Here is an 18,535-nt window from a genome sequence, read left to right as displayed (position 1 = left end):
TAAAGAAGGAAAAATCAAACACTTCAAGTAGTTACTATATAATTGTGTTTGGTTATTTACAAAATCTTATTAACTTATATATTATATATACGCCACTCACCCGTTTCTCTCTCTCTCTCTCTCTCTCTCTCTCTCTCTCTCTCTCTCCATTTCTCTCGTGGTTTCATATCTGTATGTATATGTAAAACTCACCAAACCATGTATGCATGTATGTGTATCGTTTTATCGAGTATGAAACGTCGAGTCGAGTAATTCCAGACTATACACCCTCTGTCTCTTCTCTTTCTCTCGCCCACTCTTCATGACCGTGCTTTTAAATTCTGGCCATTTCGCGTATAGCTTTAGCATCTCCAACGGAATTTCTTCCGCTTCCGCTATCTCTCTACCATTACCTTACTACAAGGGTAAGCGAGATGGTGAGAACCAGACTACTACTGAACTCAGCGGAAAACGATTATATGCTTACAAAGAGCAAGTAAGAGCGAGGGAAAAAGAGAGAAGGTGCATGGGTTAGAGATAGATACTGATGAGTAAAGCGAGGGAGAGACAGAGAGAAAGAGAATAAAGAGCCGACTTGCTGCTTTCCCTTGTTCGCCAAACAGGACGTAAGCGTGCGCACATGTACCTGCATGCATATATACAAATGCGCGAGTGTGCGTTTCTGTGCGAAAGCCAGGCGAGCAGCGCGTGAGGATTACGAGATTCGGCCAAGCAACTCCTTGGCCGGATCGCAATATTCCTTGATAATGCAAGCCCAAAAGCCGCTCCCTGGTATTTTTTCCCAAGAGTCCCTCTGGCATGCTTGTTATTGCATTAACAGAGCTTTTCCTTTTTTCACCTATCCCTTTATTCTACCTATTTCTTATCAATGATAATAACGTACTGCGTTTGAAGATGATTTTCATGAAATCATGCCGACGCAGGAAAAACCTTTTTTGACATTGTTTATGGAAAAGAATGGAGTTTAAAACTATTTCTTTCTCAGCATATGAATTGTATTATAAAACTTGCAATTTCCACGATAAGTTAAGTCTAGAGGTAATAGTCTAAAAATAGCTTAAGGTTCATCTTATTGTTGTAAAGATCATTATCAACTATGTTGTAAAATACGAAACTAAATATTTTTCACCTGTTTATACATCGTAGTCACTATAAAATTATATTAATGTATTGAGAATGAAAATAAATAACAGGGAAATATTTACTAGATATTTGAATAACCATCTAATACTTCATATTTAATAAATATTTATTCATATAAACATTAAAAATAATCAAATGTACTTCCAATAGAAACGCTAAAAAATGTATGTGCATAATAAAGCGTATAATAATAACAAGTATTTATACTTTATATTATACTTGGTAGAATTTCATGACTTCAGAAAAATATCTTATAATAATATAGCACAAGCCAGACTTGTGAATTTACATATGAATTTAATGGATACAATTAAAAAATAAAATTAAAACAATTTTCTTATTAGTTAAATACGTATTACAACTATTATTAAAAATTAAAAAAAAAAAAATATTTAGAAAAATGAAAATTTAAATTATTTAATACATTTTTATAACTATTGTTTATATATGATGAAGGCATAGAATGGCACATATAACGTTATGATATAAATTAATTAAATGAGAGCAAAATTTTAGATTTATCTATTCCATATCAAATGACAGAAAAAAACTTTTTTTTACTCATAATTTAAACTGTTTAAAATAGTTTTATAATTTATACATGAAATTCATTAGCTTATAATATGTATTTAAAAATCTCTTTTAAAAGCTAATAAAGCAACATAAGATTGTAATTGCATAAAATGTATAGTATTATTTAAATATATGTAATATAATACGTTTTACTGTATTTAGGGTTATTTCATACCTATAAGCTAAAAAAATATCTAGCATAAATTTGTTTTTATTATAAACTAAATTGAATGAAATTTACCAATTACATTAAAACCTACGACACCTTCATGTATTATTTTTATTCCACCGTTAATAAAGAAATATAGTGAAACATATCAATATTATTAAATTTAGTTACTTTGGTATTCCAATATTGCACAAAATAGCGATTATGATGCACATGCACTTTGAATTCTTTGCATAAATGACAATTTTATGGCTTAAAGAGAAATAGTAGAATAATAATAATAAATACATCAAAGTTTGAAGTTTCTCAAATGGCGCGTAAACAAGTTACCACACGACTGCTAGAAACTGACGTCACGAGTTGGTAGCCACGTGATCTATTTTAAGTTATTTAAAGTTGTAATGTGATTAGCAAAGTTTCACTTGGCTTCGAAATAGCTTGAGACATTGCGGACAAGTATTTCTAACCATTTGATAATAAGTATTTTGTATTTATTTAACTTTTTTTTTTTAATTTGTCCAACTATAGAAAGTAATAAAATCTCATAAATATAACTTTCTGATACTATTTAAAAATTATTTTAATTAAATAAAAATATATTATCTTGTGTTTTTTTATATTTAACGCAAATATTGTAATCTATACCTTCAACAAAGTATATATAAAAATTAAAATTTTAAAAATTAGTTCTTAAATAAATATTCAAAGAATAAGTATATATTAAAATAAAAATACTACAATTAATACCTATCAATATATAGAAAAAAGTATTGTTAAAAATGTAACATTATACACAACAGTATAAAATATATTTATATTGAAAAAATTCAATATACATTGGATTCTACAATCAATATTTATCAATATTTATATATGCAATATAATATCAATCACTATTAAAAAATACGATAAGACTAGAATATAATATTATCAATCATATAGGCTTTTTTGCATTAATTCCGAATCGGCGTGATGAATCACAATAATGACAATAAATATCCGGGAATTAGCATTATTTTATCTTATTCGCAAAATTTAATTAAAATAATAAGCTTAAACTGAATAAAACACGTAAAATGCAATTAAGGAACCTATTAATTTGACTACAAGCTGAAACTTTTGAGAAAAATCTCCTTGACATATATAATAGTAAATTACCGAATGACAGTGCGAGTACTTCTCATCTCCTTCTTCTTTCATACTTTTGTACTTGTGATATATGTCGGTTTATATTAATCTTTATATAACGTATAAATAATATTTTAATACAACAATGCCATTTAATGACTCAATAAATTTTTCATGTGAAATACATTTTTATCAAAAATTTCCAATCAATAAAATATTTTATGTTTTATTTAATCCGAATTAATTCATTTGTTTACAAAAATTATATTCTTATGATAAATTACTTTTTAAAAAGTTCTCAAAATTAATTAATGTATAAATTAAATAGAACGCGTTAAAAATCGATTTCTTGTAAAATAATAAAACGTTGAATTTAAAATTGAAATATAAAATTAAAAATAATAATATTTTATGTAATTGAAATGGTTAATTCTTTATTTTCTATTTTCAGCTACTATATATTTCAAATGTTAAAATTTTTACAATTCTACTTTCTAAAAGAAAATTGGTATTTAATAAGATAAAATAAAATCACTAATATACACTTTGAAAAAAATACCAGTAAAATTCTTTTAATTTTATAAATAATATGAAACTTCAATAATACGCAAAAACTTATAGTATTCGTAAAAAGTTTTTAAAAAAATAATTCATTAAAATAGTATTGAAAGACTGCTCTAGATTCTGAAATCAATAATTCTACGCAAGTATATTAGAAAATAATCAATAATGGATAAAACATTCGATCATCATAGAAATTGAAAACAACAAAAATATCAATTTCCGCTCTGTGCATCATCAACCGCCAGTATGCCACTCAAAACACTCGACGTACTTTTTCAAATCACAAAACTCACACAGACGAGCAGCCATGGGTGAGCGTGCGTACACACATATGCACGCGCGTATGCACATACGTACGCACAAGTAAAATCGCGAATACAGCATTCGCTTCACCTCAGTGTCTCTTAGCAGCATAGATATAACATACCGAGGCCGATCCCAATTACTATATGTATACACGTATATATATATATATATATATATATATATATATCTGTGTGTATGTGAGTTTGCATGCCATTTGACGGGTGCGATGTGAGGCTCAAGTTGCAATAATCGCCGTTGTCGTCTCCGTCAACGTCCTAGCCTTCGACGGGAATCCACGGGGTGCATCGTTCACCTCGACAAGGTCTTCGCCAAGACAATGATTGGGCTTCCCCCGACCCAGGGCGTCACGATGCCGACAATAAGCGGCAAGAACAATAGGAGCATCGGCAGTAACAGCCCTCCAGGATAGGTTGCGAATCGCACTGAGGCAGCCCCGCCATGCTGCATCGCCGCTGGATGCTCATCTGCAAATTTAGTCAGAAGCGCGTTGTTAGAACATCGAAGCGGATGCTCATTATCACAGGAGGACGCTTAAATGACTGATGTATATATATATATATATATATATATATATATATCTGTCTGTGTGTATCTCATTCTCTCTCTCTCTCTCTCTCTCTCTCTGTTTGTCTTTGTCTCTCTATGTCCCTGGATCTTGGATTTAGTTGGGATTTCAGGTGGAAAGCTGTAATTTTAAAGGCGAAGGTTCCGCGGCTATTAAGCAGACGGGAGCTTTTGTTGGAATTTTGTATCGAGCTCGTTAAGATATATTTATTGCCGAGGCTTAACGCTAGATTGCCAAAGGCATTTTTAACACTTCCAATAGAAACTGACTATTCTTGCATTTCCAGCGTTAAATCTTATATTTACAAATAAATGCATTATTGTTATAGACAATTATCATAGATATTTTTATCGATATTATAGAATGCTACTTGTTTGCACGTTTCTTCAGTGCATCTTGCATAAATATCGGAACCTTAATTTTTTCTCACCGTCTAATATCCAAAGTATATGCAGAGATAAATGAATACATTACTATTCCCAATACTTAATCTACATATCTACTAATGTTGCACATTAAAAATATATTTAAAAATTAATTAAAAAATTAAAACTTTCGTTTCCTTCGAGCAATTAATATATTAAAGATATGTAGAATTATAATTGTAATAATTTTTAATTATAAACATAATTGATTAGTATTAATTTTTTTTAAATTTAATACTTCAGATTATAATAATAATATTTTTGTGTATAATTAAACACGTTTAAAATTCAACTGATTACCATTAAATATGCAATTTATATATAAAAAATACGGCATTTAATAATAAAACTACCTACCATACTTAATAATGTAGAATAAGATAGAGTATTGGGCTTAATGTTTTTTTTTCTTTTCAATTTAATAACACGTAATAATGGACATTCATTATTGAAATCGAAATGTATAATTACATTTCAACTTAATTGTTATTCCTTACTTTTTATTTGCATTTTTAATAAATTTTTAGTAATTAACTGGCTCTAAGCTATCTACTATACTAATATCCATTCAAAGCTCAAAAATAATCCAATCGCTACTGGCTAACATAAAAATAATACCCATTTCCTTGCTTTTACTAAAGAGTAAAAAGCTCTCCGAAATTAATTAATACGGAAAATCAATCGGAATAATTTTTCATACACGCTTGCTGAGAAATAACAAAGAATTGCGAGCGAACACGTGAAATGCGAGTAGCATTCGAGGAAATCACAGAACCAAGGAACGACAAACGCACCGTAAAAGTGTCGCTTTTAAGGGCTGTAAGTACCATTGGTGAAAATCTGAGGCAATTACGTGAGCGAGGCCGATGCCCTACTACTTGTAGACTCGTGTTCAATGGAAAGTAGAGGTAAGCTGAAGGTGTAATACTTTGAAGGAGGTATTAACCTGAAGGAAGAAAAAGGAAAATGATAGAGATAGATGGAGTGGAAACATGTGCTATTATTAAATGTTAAAGGTCTTCTCGGTTTGCCCTGTCAAGCGCAGAAATTTTCAACAAGAAATTTGTTTACTCACAAATCTTAATTGAATTTTCATCTGGCATTTATTATATAAATTATTTCAAATTTGTACGTAGTAATTTTTAAATAATATACCATACCAGATATACAGGTTACTTATGCTGCAAACTATATTTACGAGTATTACACAGTTTTAAATACCATATTCAATAATCGAAAATTCGAATATATACGTCGTATGTGTAATATAGTGTAATTGATGCTAAAATTACATGGTTTAATAGTCTGTAAAATATAAAATTTAAGTTTATTGTAATTTCGCCGTAAGATATTATAAAGTTTTACAACATTTTCTAATAGCACGTGATAGAAGGGTAAGAAAAGTATATTTAATATATAATCCAATTTTTTAAATTTATTTTTAATTACATATAATTTATGTAAATAATAAAAAATTTAATTATTAAGTCAAATAATGGGTACTCTAGAATCAAAATTTCTATTGAAATCAAAAGCAATATTCGTATGAATTGTCAAACTTAATCAATTTATTATGTTTTGCTTTAATTACTTTATAATACCTTAAATTCTATATTGAATAATAATAATCTTAATTTAAATAAAGGAACTATCATTACATATGTAAACAATTAATTATCTTCTAAGCTCATAGACTCAAGAATAATTTATATTTAGGATAATTACACTTTTTTCATTTCCTTTTTTAAAAAAACAATTTTCTTTTATTTCATTCAGCATTTTTTTATTTGCAGACTGTTGAAATGTCTCGATTTTCAAATAGAGTATATTTAATTATCCATCTTTAAACAATACTCGCGTGATCGATTGGTTACTACATACAGTAGATCAACGTCCCCCCGATAACCCCTATATTATACGATATCATAAAACATCTTTACCGTCCAACTCACAATCAGAATTCGGTTTTCTACTTCTAGAATAATCTATTTAACTTGAGTGCTTTTTCTTCGTCGCAGAATCATCTTTTTCCGAGCCTTCAAATGCCTTCTTTTTTAAAAATTTATCTATCCAGATTTCAGATTTCTATCTTAATTTATAAACCTTAATCGAAAGTAATATTCATATGAGGTATTGGAATTGCTATTTTTAATTTAACTTTATTTATATTATTGTAAACATCATATATAAAGTTATAAAATTACTTGATCAAACAATACTTGCATGCAAAAGACGATGCACCTAATATTTGAAAAAATTTTACGCAGTTTGATTTTTAAATTTCCTAAACGTATCACAATTATTATTAGTATTAATTTTTGCCATCATAACACAGATTTATTATTGTCATTATAATATAATATTCTTATATAATATTTTTTTTCTATTATTGATTAAATTGTAAAAATCTTTTTTTTTTTATTTATTTATTTTTTTTTTATTATTAATATATAATAATATATTATGTATGTTATATACAGTATAATTATTTGTAACTATAAAATATGGATAAAAATTAAAGATAATTAAAGATTTTTTTTTTTTTTTGAAGAAACAAAATGTTAAACTAGTTTCATTATTTAATGATAAAAAATATTGTTTTGATAAGAAGATAGATTCGTGATAGTGATTTGTGAAGATATGTAGTGTATGTATGAATGCAAATTTTTATGCATGACGAGTAGATGAATACATCAAATTTAAATATAGCAGAACTGATTTCTATTATTTTTGCTGCTCAGTTAGATGTTGAAATGAATTTTTTGGCTTATTGAAAACATTTATGATAACTATTCGATTATTCAGTTCTTACTATTTCATGTTAAATAAAGTTATGTAAGTGAAATATTCATTATTCCCGAAATAATATGATAATTTATAAATGTTCTAATATCTGCAAAATATGATCGAGTTTTTAAAATTGAAAAATATTACATTACTAGTATAGTCACTCTAAATCACCATATCAGGAATTATAAAAATTTACTGTTAGAAAATAATTTATAAATATGTATTTCAATATATAATTATTGTAAAAAGATAATAGATTTATTTTTCGAAAATAATCGTAAAGATCATTAATTTCCATCCGTTGATTAAAGTCGTTTTACTTCATACTATTTCATTATTGAAATATGTAATCGTATTATTTTCGAAAATAATATATTTTTCGAATATGCATTATAACAATTGATAACAACAACAAAAATAACAACAGCAATAATAATATTAGTCATTCCAAATATTTTAAAACTTACTCTAATAATATATTTTAATAAAGAGATATTAGTTTCGATACAATTATTGTTTATTACGTGTTTTTAACCACTGAAAAATTGTAAAATTTTTTACAAACATGAAATTTAAAATGAAGTAGAGAAAAATTTCACAATAAATTTTACTTGAATTGTTTTTTCTAATGCTTTATAACGTTACATATAATAGAAATATATTTTCATGTATTTTAAAAATGATCATAATACTTTCATATATTACATGTAAAATTTAAAATTTATACATAAGCTGAATTTAATATATTAAATTTAATAAATCACTAGCGGCTGAATTAATTCTGGTACTTTCATGATTAAATATATAAGCACTCACGTTAATATCATAATCGAAAGCTGAAATGTAAAAAAATATTTACAACATACTAGATAACTTAAAGATAGAAAATATCAAGAATTTGTTTCGATGACGCGACGTAAATTTCAACTGAAAAGTATACGAATCACAATACTTTAGAAAGTCGATGTGCTATACTTAATATAAAAAAATCGCTTCCGTCATTTTAAATAAAACGATTTTTCTTCAAGATTTATGCCGAGTCCCTCTAATACGAGACCATTAGTCAAAGGGACTTATAAGGCATTCAAAGGATTACCCCTCAACACTAGGGTGTCAATGCATAGCTTGACCCCCTTGCCCCTAACAATTTCCCATCGTCGCCACTTACTCGCTGGCATTGGAGCTCTCAAGGAGCGCAAGCTATTTCAAAAGCTCATCATCAAAAGCAAGAATGAGAACCGATGCCCGGGAATACAATTTATGGAAAAGGCCAATTCGATCCAAGCCGGCTGGGCTGGAGCACATAATGGGCTCGCGCCTCAGCCTCTCGACCAACGATAGGGTAAGAGACGCGCAAGGTTTTACTTACCGTTCAGCACGTGAACGACGACGGTGGCGCGGGCGGCTTTGCTCGATACGCAGCTATAATTGCCGCTGTCACCTAAGGAGGCGCGCGTTATGAGGAGTTTGCTCGTTGTGCCACCCTTGGACTTCTCCGTCTCCAGTGACACGCCACCCCTGCGAACAGCAAAGAAAAAAAGATGCCCGTCTGTTGAGATGTTACTCTTAATTGGCCAACACCAGCAGCCAGCCTATGAACCTTTGAGTATGTGTAAGGACTCGGCGAGAGTCGTTCGTGCACGGGTTTCACGGGCCCCTCTGATTTATTCGAGGAGCAAGCCCTAGTTTCGTAACCTCGACATTCCCGGCCGTATAAATCTTTGATTAATTGCTTGGCTCCTAGCACCCACGAATTCCGAGAGCCCAACCCCCAGCCTCGGGTGCCGCCTCGTCGTTCTTCCGCTTATAGTACTTTCCAACCAGAAAGCAAAAGAACGACTTTGCGAATGAATATTAGCATTGTGCGCGCTCTGTGATTTTAACTGCGTCTCTATTCCAATCTTAATCATTACTTTAACGGTTAAATCCAGACCCTGCTCTCGTATATTTGTATCAATCTTTTATCAGTCTTTTAATTATCCTAGGCACTTTGCTACTAATGTGTACTTTTAGGGCAAATATGGAGGCATAGCCTTAATAAAATATCACTTATTATCAAATGACTATTTATATGCTTAAGATTGCTCGTACTTCGAAAAATAATATACTTCTAAATATTGACATAGCCATAAGATTAAATTAAAATTTATTATTACAGTAACGTTAATTTATCTCAGTAAATGCAAAAACTATATTATTTATGATAGTATCGTTAGATGATAAAATAATGCTACATAGGAATGCTCTATTCTGCAATTCATTACCAACTACAAAATATTAACTGTTCATTAAATACTTCGGATAATTATACGTTTTATAGTATTTTATATTCTATTGTAGTTTCCCGTAAGTATTAAATGAAAATAAATATTAAAAAATCTAGCAATAATACTGCTTCGAAATGAGACCAATGCATTTGAAAAAACGATCGTGTTTATTTGTAGAAATAGGTTAATTTTTTATAGAATAAGATTAGATGATACATATCGGTTCTTACCTCAGTATAGTGTGAACTATATTCGTAACTAATACCTAATAAATAATATGCAGAATGACCATGAATTTTCAGTTGTCTTACGGTAGTTGTCGGTGATTTCAATACATTAACATTAATATAAGCATATTAAATGTTTATAGTAATTGGATTTTCATTTTATGATGAAAAATGTATTGGCTTTAGTATTTATTTATTGGGATATTATTTGTAAAAGGCTATTTTCCGCAAGAATGATATTTTAAGTTTTATTGCAGTAATGTAGATAGATATATGTATTGAAGAAAATTTAACGACGTCATAAGATTCTGAAATGCGTCATTTTATGCTGAAATCGAAAATCGAGATCGAAATACCAATATTGAAAAGTTTAGCAGCTACATAAGCTTTTCATGGCTTTCTAAAATTTAATTTTGAACGGTGGATATTAAAAAATTTATGCAAAAACAGTTTTATGCGTATTTTAACATAAAATTCATGCCGAAATGAGCTATCTCTTAACAAATTTAATGGAACACAGAATAAATGTAAATATGTGGCATCACATATTTAATTTTATTTATTTATTTATTTATTTATTTATCACAACAGCAATTATTGAACTTTTAACAATTGTTTTTAAGTTACACTAATGATAAATATATTATTCTACTTTTTTTTTTAATATTTCTAAAATGTGACTTTATTTATTAAAAATAATATTTTATTGAATTACAGTATCTGCACAATTAATTTCAAAGCTTGTAAAAGAGGCTTGTAAATGACACTATTATTTACTTATTTACCTACGACTATCTATTATAATAACAAAATTACTATATAACGATTATTAAATGAAAAAAATTTTTGTTAAACTAGAAATTTCGATTTACAAAATTTATGAATGTCATAGATTTCCATGAGAACTAATTAAAACTTTTAATTAAATTAATATTAATAGTTATTAATTTACGAATGTAAGACAAAATTATATTTGTTCAGATCAAATTGGATTTCTTTTAATAAAATCTTAAATCTTCGAAGTATTAGATCAAGCACTTGATATACTAACTTCGTACTTACTTTACTCAACTTTATTTGCGTATATCTTATCAATCGGTTGAATCAACATTAATTGCAAAAGAAACTTAAAATATTAAGATAGAAATTTAAAACTGCAAATTATTCCACCTCAAATCATTCAACTAGGTAATCTTAAATTTCTCTATTTACGATAAAAATTAAAATTACCCTTTCAGTTTCAAACTATAATTACCAATATTTTCTTTTATCTACTACAAGATTTTGTGTTTCATCAAAGTTTACTAACATGCTTCTTTTGGATTATTTTGTATTCAAATATTTTAATCATATTGATTATCTATTGTTACTATTTTACTCTATGTAACTTGATACATAAATAGAAAATTATAAAATAAATAAATTCATAATAATAACAGAAATTTTAAAAAATATTTTCAATAACAAATTATTTTTTATATATGACGTTTTTAATAAAAAATGTATTAAACATATTTTCTATGATATTTAATATAACCTATAATATAATGTTATTATAAATAAATTGCAATATATAATCAAGATAAACTCTTTTGACTTAACATGAAAAACATATTACTCTCAAAATATAAAAAATTTATTCTTCAAAGCATTATCTGATCGTAAAAGCTTTACACCAATTATACTAAAAACTTGTTAGTTTATTTGAATTTATTTTTAGCACTGTTTGCCAATAGATAGATTAATATTTTTCAAATATGTTGATTTTATTTCTACATTTATTCTGTATTGCAGAAATAGAAAATAATTAAAATAAGAAAAAAACTTTTCTTTAAAAAATAAAAATGTAAAGACTATACAGTTACAGTTCGACCATGTATTTAGACAAAAATAAATCTAATTTCGAATTTACATTTCTAATATTTAGCAATCCCTTAAATTAATATGTATGAATAATTGGTATTTATCAGTACCATTTGGAATTGATCTCAAAACAAAACTTATAAATAGAATTTATATATGTGTATAACGCTATTTAAAAAAATTAATTTCAAGTGGAATTTGATTAACGACAATTATTCATACCATAGGTTTATATTGAATATATGCGCGAGCGCATATGTGAATGTGTATGTATATTAAATAACTAAAAAAAATTAATTTTCCAAAAATATTCTATGAAATGATATTATTTTACAAATCACATATTTCTATAGATTTTCTTTATATATATATATATATATATATGAAATTATATTCATTTAAAATTATAATTTTCAATGTGTATTAAAAAATAAAAATTACATTTAATTGAAAGAAAAGTATTAAACATTCGTGAAATGTAAAGAGATACATTAATATTATCTACTAACTACAAATTGAGAGTACTATTATTCGGAATTATATTTGAAGACCAAAATAGGTAAAATGAGCGTTCGTTATTTTAAAAAATTAGAATTCTAAATATTTTGTTAACGTGTCTCACCATCAATTACATAAAAATCTCATTTTTCTCATGTTTCACAGGGCCTCAGCAAACATTAACATATAAAGACATTGGACTTTTTAATTAATGAACAGTCCTCTTACTCTATTCTTTTTGATAATTATTTTTAACATAATGAATCAAATAATGAATTCATAGAAACAATTCTAGAATGAAATAAAAATCTTTGGTTGAAAAACAAAAATTTTATAAAAAATTGTTACAAAATCTGTTAAACTTATAAACAGCTTTACGTATTTTAAATAGATATAGAAAATAAAAATGATATTACTAAAGAGATTTTTATACTATAATATATATTTTATATTATATAATAGATTGAAAATTAATCGATATTCAAAAAATTATCAATGATTAAATAAAATTGCAAGAGAAAATTTTAATCAATCAGTACTTCGATTAAGATTACTTTACAAATTTTCCTATTTCATTTTAATTATTAAATTTTTATAAATATTAATATATATTGAAGTTCCTTTACCTCGAAAAATATTTCGAATATACCGATATAACAAAGAATAGGCGTAGCTATTCAATGTAGCATTCTCTTAATCATCAATAAATAAACTAATTCGTTGAATTACCATTGATGAAAAAACTATATTAGCTTTTATATTATTTTGAGTCATTATATAGTAATGTTGAGTATTATATAGTAATATTATTAAATAAAAATATATAGTAATATATTTTGCGCACCAGTGGAATTCCCTAATAAACGATACCAGAGAATGAGAATGCACAATTAGCCCGATGATATGCATTTTACCAACTAAGTCCAATATATTTTTTTATTGAGCACGTAATACTGTAGTCAGTAATGAATACTTGCATGTACATAAAAGTCTATCGCTCTTAAGCTGCAATAGGAGTGAATTCAATTTATTTCTTATTTATGTCCAAGTGCGAGGAAACAAAAGCGAAAAACAAAGGCAAAGCCGTAGCTTATAAAACAGGCAGCGCATCCTCCGCTCCTTGCATTTGCATGCAAGAATAGGAAGAGGATCTATCGCTTCAGTACCTCGGGCCGTCAAAGTCGATGATCGTACCGGCATGGTACCAAGTCACGTTGCTCGGCGGCACGCCCTGCGAGTTCACCGTACAGGTCAGGCTGATCGTACTGCCCTTTCTCACGTAAACCTCCTCCGTCCCCAAAATTTCAGCCTGGACGTCTGTAACAATAACGGACAATGGTCACGCACACCGAAATTATTCCGAAGGCTTATTAAATTAAACTAGGATGTATATTGACGTCGGGGAGTTTGTGAGTCTCGAGTGAAAAAACGTCTTTTGGGGATAAGACGATCGAATGAAGTAGTGTTAACACTTTTAAGTAGAACAAAACCATTAATAGATCGAAGTGATTTCTTAAAGTATGCGATTCTTAAACTGTAGCGTCAGAAATTGATTTTCCGCAAGAGCACGGCAAGAGGAAAGGGAGTTAATTAACTTGGGCGCAGAATGCCACGATAGTCCTTTTCATCAAATTATAATTGTTAAAGTCAATGTTGTTGAATTGGCAATATCTGATATTAGCTTACTGAGCAGCAAAAATTTCTTCGAGCATAAACATAATCTAAAAAGGAAAACATTAAACGAGAGAGCTGCTTAATAAATTTTGAGCAAATTGCAATGAAATAACTCTCGTTTCCTTCGAAGATTGTATGATGGTAGGCGACTTCAAATTTCAAGCAAAACTTTGAAATATAACAGTTATATTTAGCCCCAATATAAGAAATATTCTAATAAATTACCTTAAGTATCAATTATTGACTTTTTTCAATACCTTAATTTATCATGTAATAGAAAATAAATGTATTTGGCTTTCTAGGAATAATGCATCTAGGAATAATTAGTCATTTAACCTTAATTTTAATCTAATCGTTTTAATAGCGATTACATATATTATCGTTTTCGTAAACTTTTGACATGCATTGCATAATAGGATGATACTCCATATATCATAAATACATCATCTATTCCATTTTAACTATTACATGGATAAACTTAAAAATTGATAAAAAATTGTATTAATCCATAATATGGACAAAAAAATAATTCATATTATACGATGTATCATATATTGATTATCAATTGTACAATATTTATATAACGATATATATATAACAATGATATTTAGTTGTCTTCCTTATATTCCTTTTACAAAATGATAACTTAGTATTAAGGTTTGATATAATTATGAACAATACATATATGAGTTAAGGCACATGCAAGAAAAAAGTATAATTTTTTATATTTTCGACACGATTGAAATAAAAAATTTAGACATAAAACAATAAAATTTAATTTCAATAAAATACTATTTCATTACATGATTGAATTTTCAAATAGTAATAATTTCTCCTTATCTTATGAAAAATTCATACTTTTCCGTGTATTGTGAATTTATTATATAATTAATGTGGTACTTACACAAATACTGAAATAGAGCAAATTCAAAATGAAAATAAAAAATTCGCATTATTAATAATAGCGACAAGATTAAGTAAATTAATGATTAAGATTTAGGGAGGAAGATAGGTGAATGTCTATACGTCTAAGAAAAATGCTTGCAAATATTTAAAATAATCCTCCAAGTATATTTATTATTCTTATGGGTGCGAGTTTATGCAGGCAATTTAAGGAAAAATTACATATCAAGAAAACAGCAGCGCCGAAAGTCCGAAGTACTTGAGCTACTATAAAGTCACCTCTACATATCTCGACAAATATGGTAAACACATAGAGTAGTGCAATAAGCGAATCCTACCTAGGACTCGCAGATAGACAGCTCTGTGTATTTTCGGCTCGGTGTTGACTTGGCACTCGTATATACCTTCGTCCCTTGGTTGCACGTCACCTATTCGCAGATTCCAATCGTCCGAGCTCTCCGTATTGCCGATAACGGTGAATCTCCCGTCGCCCGTGTACGTGAGCTCCATAGACGTCAAGATATGCAAATCCCTCTTTCTTATCCAGGACACCTGCAAGCGAGAGAAGACCTGACTGAACATTGAAAATTCATCGTAGCCCCGTACAGTAATTCTCCCCATCACGACACCCCCCCCCTCATACACCCATACTTATGGACAAGCACATGTAGATACGCCCGATAGCACACACATGAAGATAATTTTTTTTTCACCATTCCCGTCCTTTTTCTCTTTTTCGTCACGTTCAAATGCAAGTTCGATCTAATTCAATGTGTCGGGCCTCGCCTAGAGCAATAATTCCCTTATCGGTTAACGAGGATCTTGATCTAAATCACGAAGGATATATTCGCCGTTTGGATCGTTTCTTTTTTGTCGTTCTCCTCGGTTAGAATGCTATCTACGTAGGTTCTAACTATGAACACCAAGAGGAAATTGAATTTTTTTATTCCTTTTTTTTTAAAATGCGCCTTTAATGTTTTTAAACTATGTCAAAGTACTTTTGATATTAGCAAACAGTAAAAATGAGAATAAATACTTATTGTATTAATATACATTGAAATCAATATGTAAATTAAATGTTATTTTACCAAAAAACTTTTTGTCTATATAAATGTAATTGTATAGCCTGTATTATCAAGCATTGATTGAAATTTAAATACATTAAATCATTCTTCTACTGAATAATTCTTCTATTGAACGATGATTAAAAATTCATTTGAACATGTCGTTTATATGCTCATGGATACGTCCAATTAATCAATTTATTAATCCGTTTATATTTATAATTCAATTCGTCGAATTAAGTTTATTTTTATTAACGAAAGAATTCTATAGTTACGTCTAACGTTAATTATTCTATAGATACATTATTAATCATTTAAATTCTATACTTCAAAAAATTTATAGTTAAGATACGGTATTATTTAAGAGGGTAAAAATTACAAATAATATTATTATTTAGATATTAAAAATAATAATTTTAATTTTTATTTTAGCCATAATAACTTTATATCGAATATATAATCCGATTATAGAAATAAATTATTTGAAAAAATGGTACAATAAAAAAATTGATTTTAAGAATTAAATCCAAACGTAAATAAATTAAACTAATTTTATACAATGAACTAAAAATTCCAGTAAATTAGTAAATTGAATAGATAATAATTATGATACAATTTATAGTTAGAAAGTAATAGGTTTGAAATATTCTATTATTTATACCTACATATATAACTATTGTATTTGAAATGAACTTTATTTAATATCACTATTTCTCGTATAAAAATATAAACAAAATGTTTTATTATTGTTTAAAAATATTGTTTATACATTTGCAGTTTAAAAAGTAGGTATACTTTGCTTTTGATTAATTGTAAACAAAGAGTTTGTTTTTAATTTGAAAATAGAACAATATTGATAACTACAGTTATTAAAAGATCATAAAATAAACATTTATTGAAAAAAATCGGTTGAAAAAAAATTTCTTTAACTTCTAAATAATAATAAATCAAAACTTATATGTTATTATTAAATTGCTATAAACAAAAATTAATCATTATGTGTACTCTTATATATTATGCGTTTTCTCATTTATTCAATATATTTATATGCTACATTTATAAATAAGTACATTAATAATCTTAATCTAGACTTAAAATTGAAAAAAATAATTATACTAACAAAATAACATATTTCCAAATATATATATACATATAAATATATTATTATAAAATTATATATTAAATTTATCTACTTATACTGAAATTAATTTCCGATGAGTTTATATCCTTGTATACATTATAGAAACCCAACTATAAATAGCACTTTTCATGCGCAAAATAGTATGAAATGCCATTAACAAATATATTTTTTTAAAAAATAATTTAACTTACGTCGTAACAAACTCTACGTAACTTATTGAAGGCTATTAATGGACAAATATAGATATCTTATAAATTCAGAATTTACTTGGATTTAACTGAACTTAACTGAATTCATAATTAATTCTACTAATTCAAAATAACTATGTTTTTGTTAGGTAATATAAAAAGCATTCTGAAATAATAAATAATGAAAAACGATAATATATTTTACTTATTTAATTTTTATATACTGAAAGAACACTGTTCTTAAGGCTTCTTAAGCAAATGTATATATCGACATGTTCCATCAAATTAGAGTATACAAAAAAAAAATTTCATCATTATAACATTTTAACTAGTTCATATAGTATTTTATGAATAAGATTAATATATTATATTTATAAGTGTATATTATATTATATATTAATACAAAAAAAAATGCGTTGTAAAAAGGTTTATTAAAAGCATACATAGGCTATTTTGTCAATATGTTGAATTACGTAGTGCCGTACAATTATTGTGGATGATCAGAGAAATTTAATGCACTTAAACTATTATTTAAAATATTTTGTTATCGCTTTTATTGTTGTTTTATCATGTTATTGTATTATTATTATTAATATATTGTTTTGGATTGAAATATTTTTTTAATGTAAATTATTAAAAAGATTACTTGCTTGTAGACATTATACCATTTTCGATGAAAAATTCTCAATTGCTATAATGAGTAGAATTCACTGTACTTATAATAAAAAATATATATTTAAATATAAATTAAAATATATAAACTATCAATTATTAATTTTAGTGTTATAATTAATAATTATTTTTATCAACAATTTATAATTATGAAAATATAGCATTCTAGTACAATTAAAATATTACTTTCTTTTTAAAATAATTAATTTATTAAAAAATTAGCTGATATATAAATAATATATTAACCTGAGATATTTCTATTTGGTATTTACTCTAAATCTACTAATTGTCATTGAGATAAAAATCTTTAAACCGCATATTATTATTATTATTATTATTATTATTATTATTATT

The 18,535-nt window shown here is 27.1% G+C and overlaps 1 protein-coding gene across 1 annotated transcript in view; it reads right to left on the bottom strand.

Moving 5' to 3' along the window:
• Nucleotides 1–4,085: 4,085 nt before the first annotated feature.
• The window catches only part of LOC105359159 (hemicentin-1), a 53,819-nt gene continuing 39,369 nt past the window's right edge, over nt 4,086–18,535 (bottom strand). The window contains exons 3-6 of the mRNA XM_011495663.1: nt 15,455–15,668; nt 13,706–13,856; nt 9,054–9,202; nt 4,086–4,368 (exon numbers count right to left, since the gene is read on the bottom strand). Of these exons, the coding sequence (XP_011493965.1) occupies nt 4,193–4,368; nt 9,054–9,202; nt 13,706–13,856; nt 15,455–15,668 (690 nt within the window). The 3' untranslated portion in view covers nt 4,086–4,192. The remainder of the gene's footprint in view (nt 4,369–9,053; nt 9,203–13,705; nt 13,857–15,454; nt 15,669–18,535) is intronic.

The sequence above is a fragment of the Ceratosolen solmsi genome, unplaced genomic scaffold, assembly GCF_000503995.2.
Source record: "Ceratosolen solmsi marchali unplaced genomic scaffold, CerSol_1.0 scaffold11, whole genome shotgun sequence".
NCBI lineage: Eukaryota > Metazoa > Arthropoda > Insecta > Hymenoptera > Agaonidae > Ceratosolen > Ceratosolen solmsi.
Note: the sequence above shows the minus strand (reverse complement) of the source record. Positions and strands in the feature narration are given on the sequence as shown.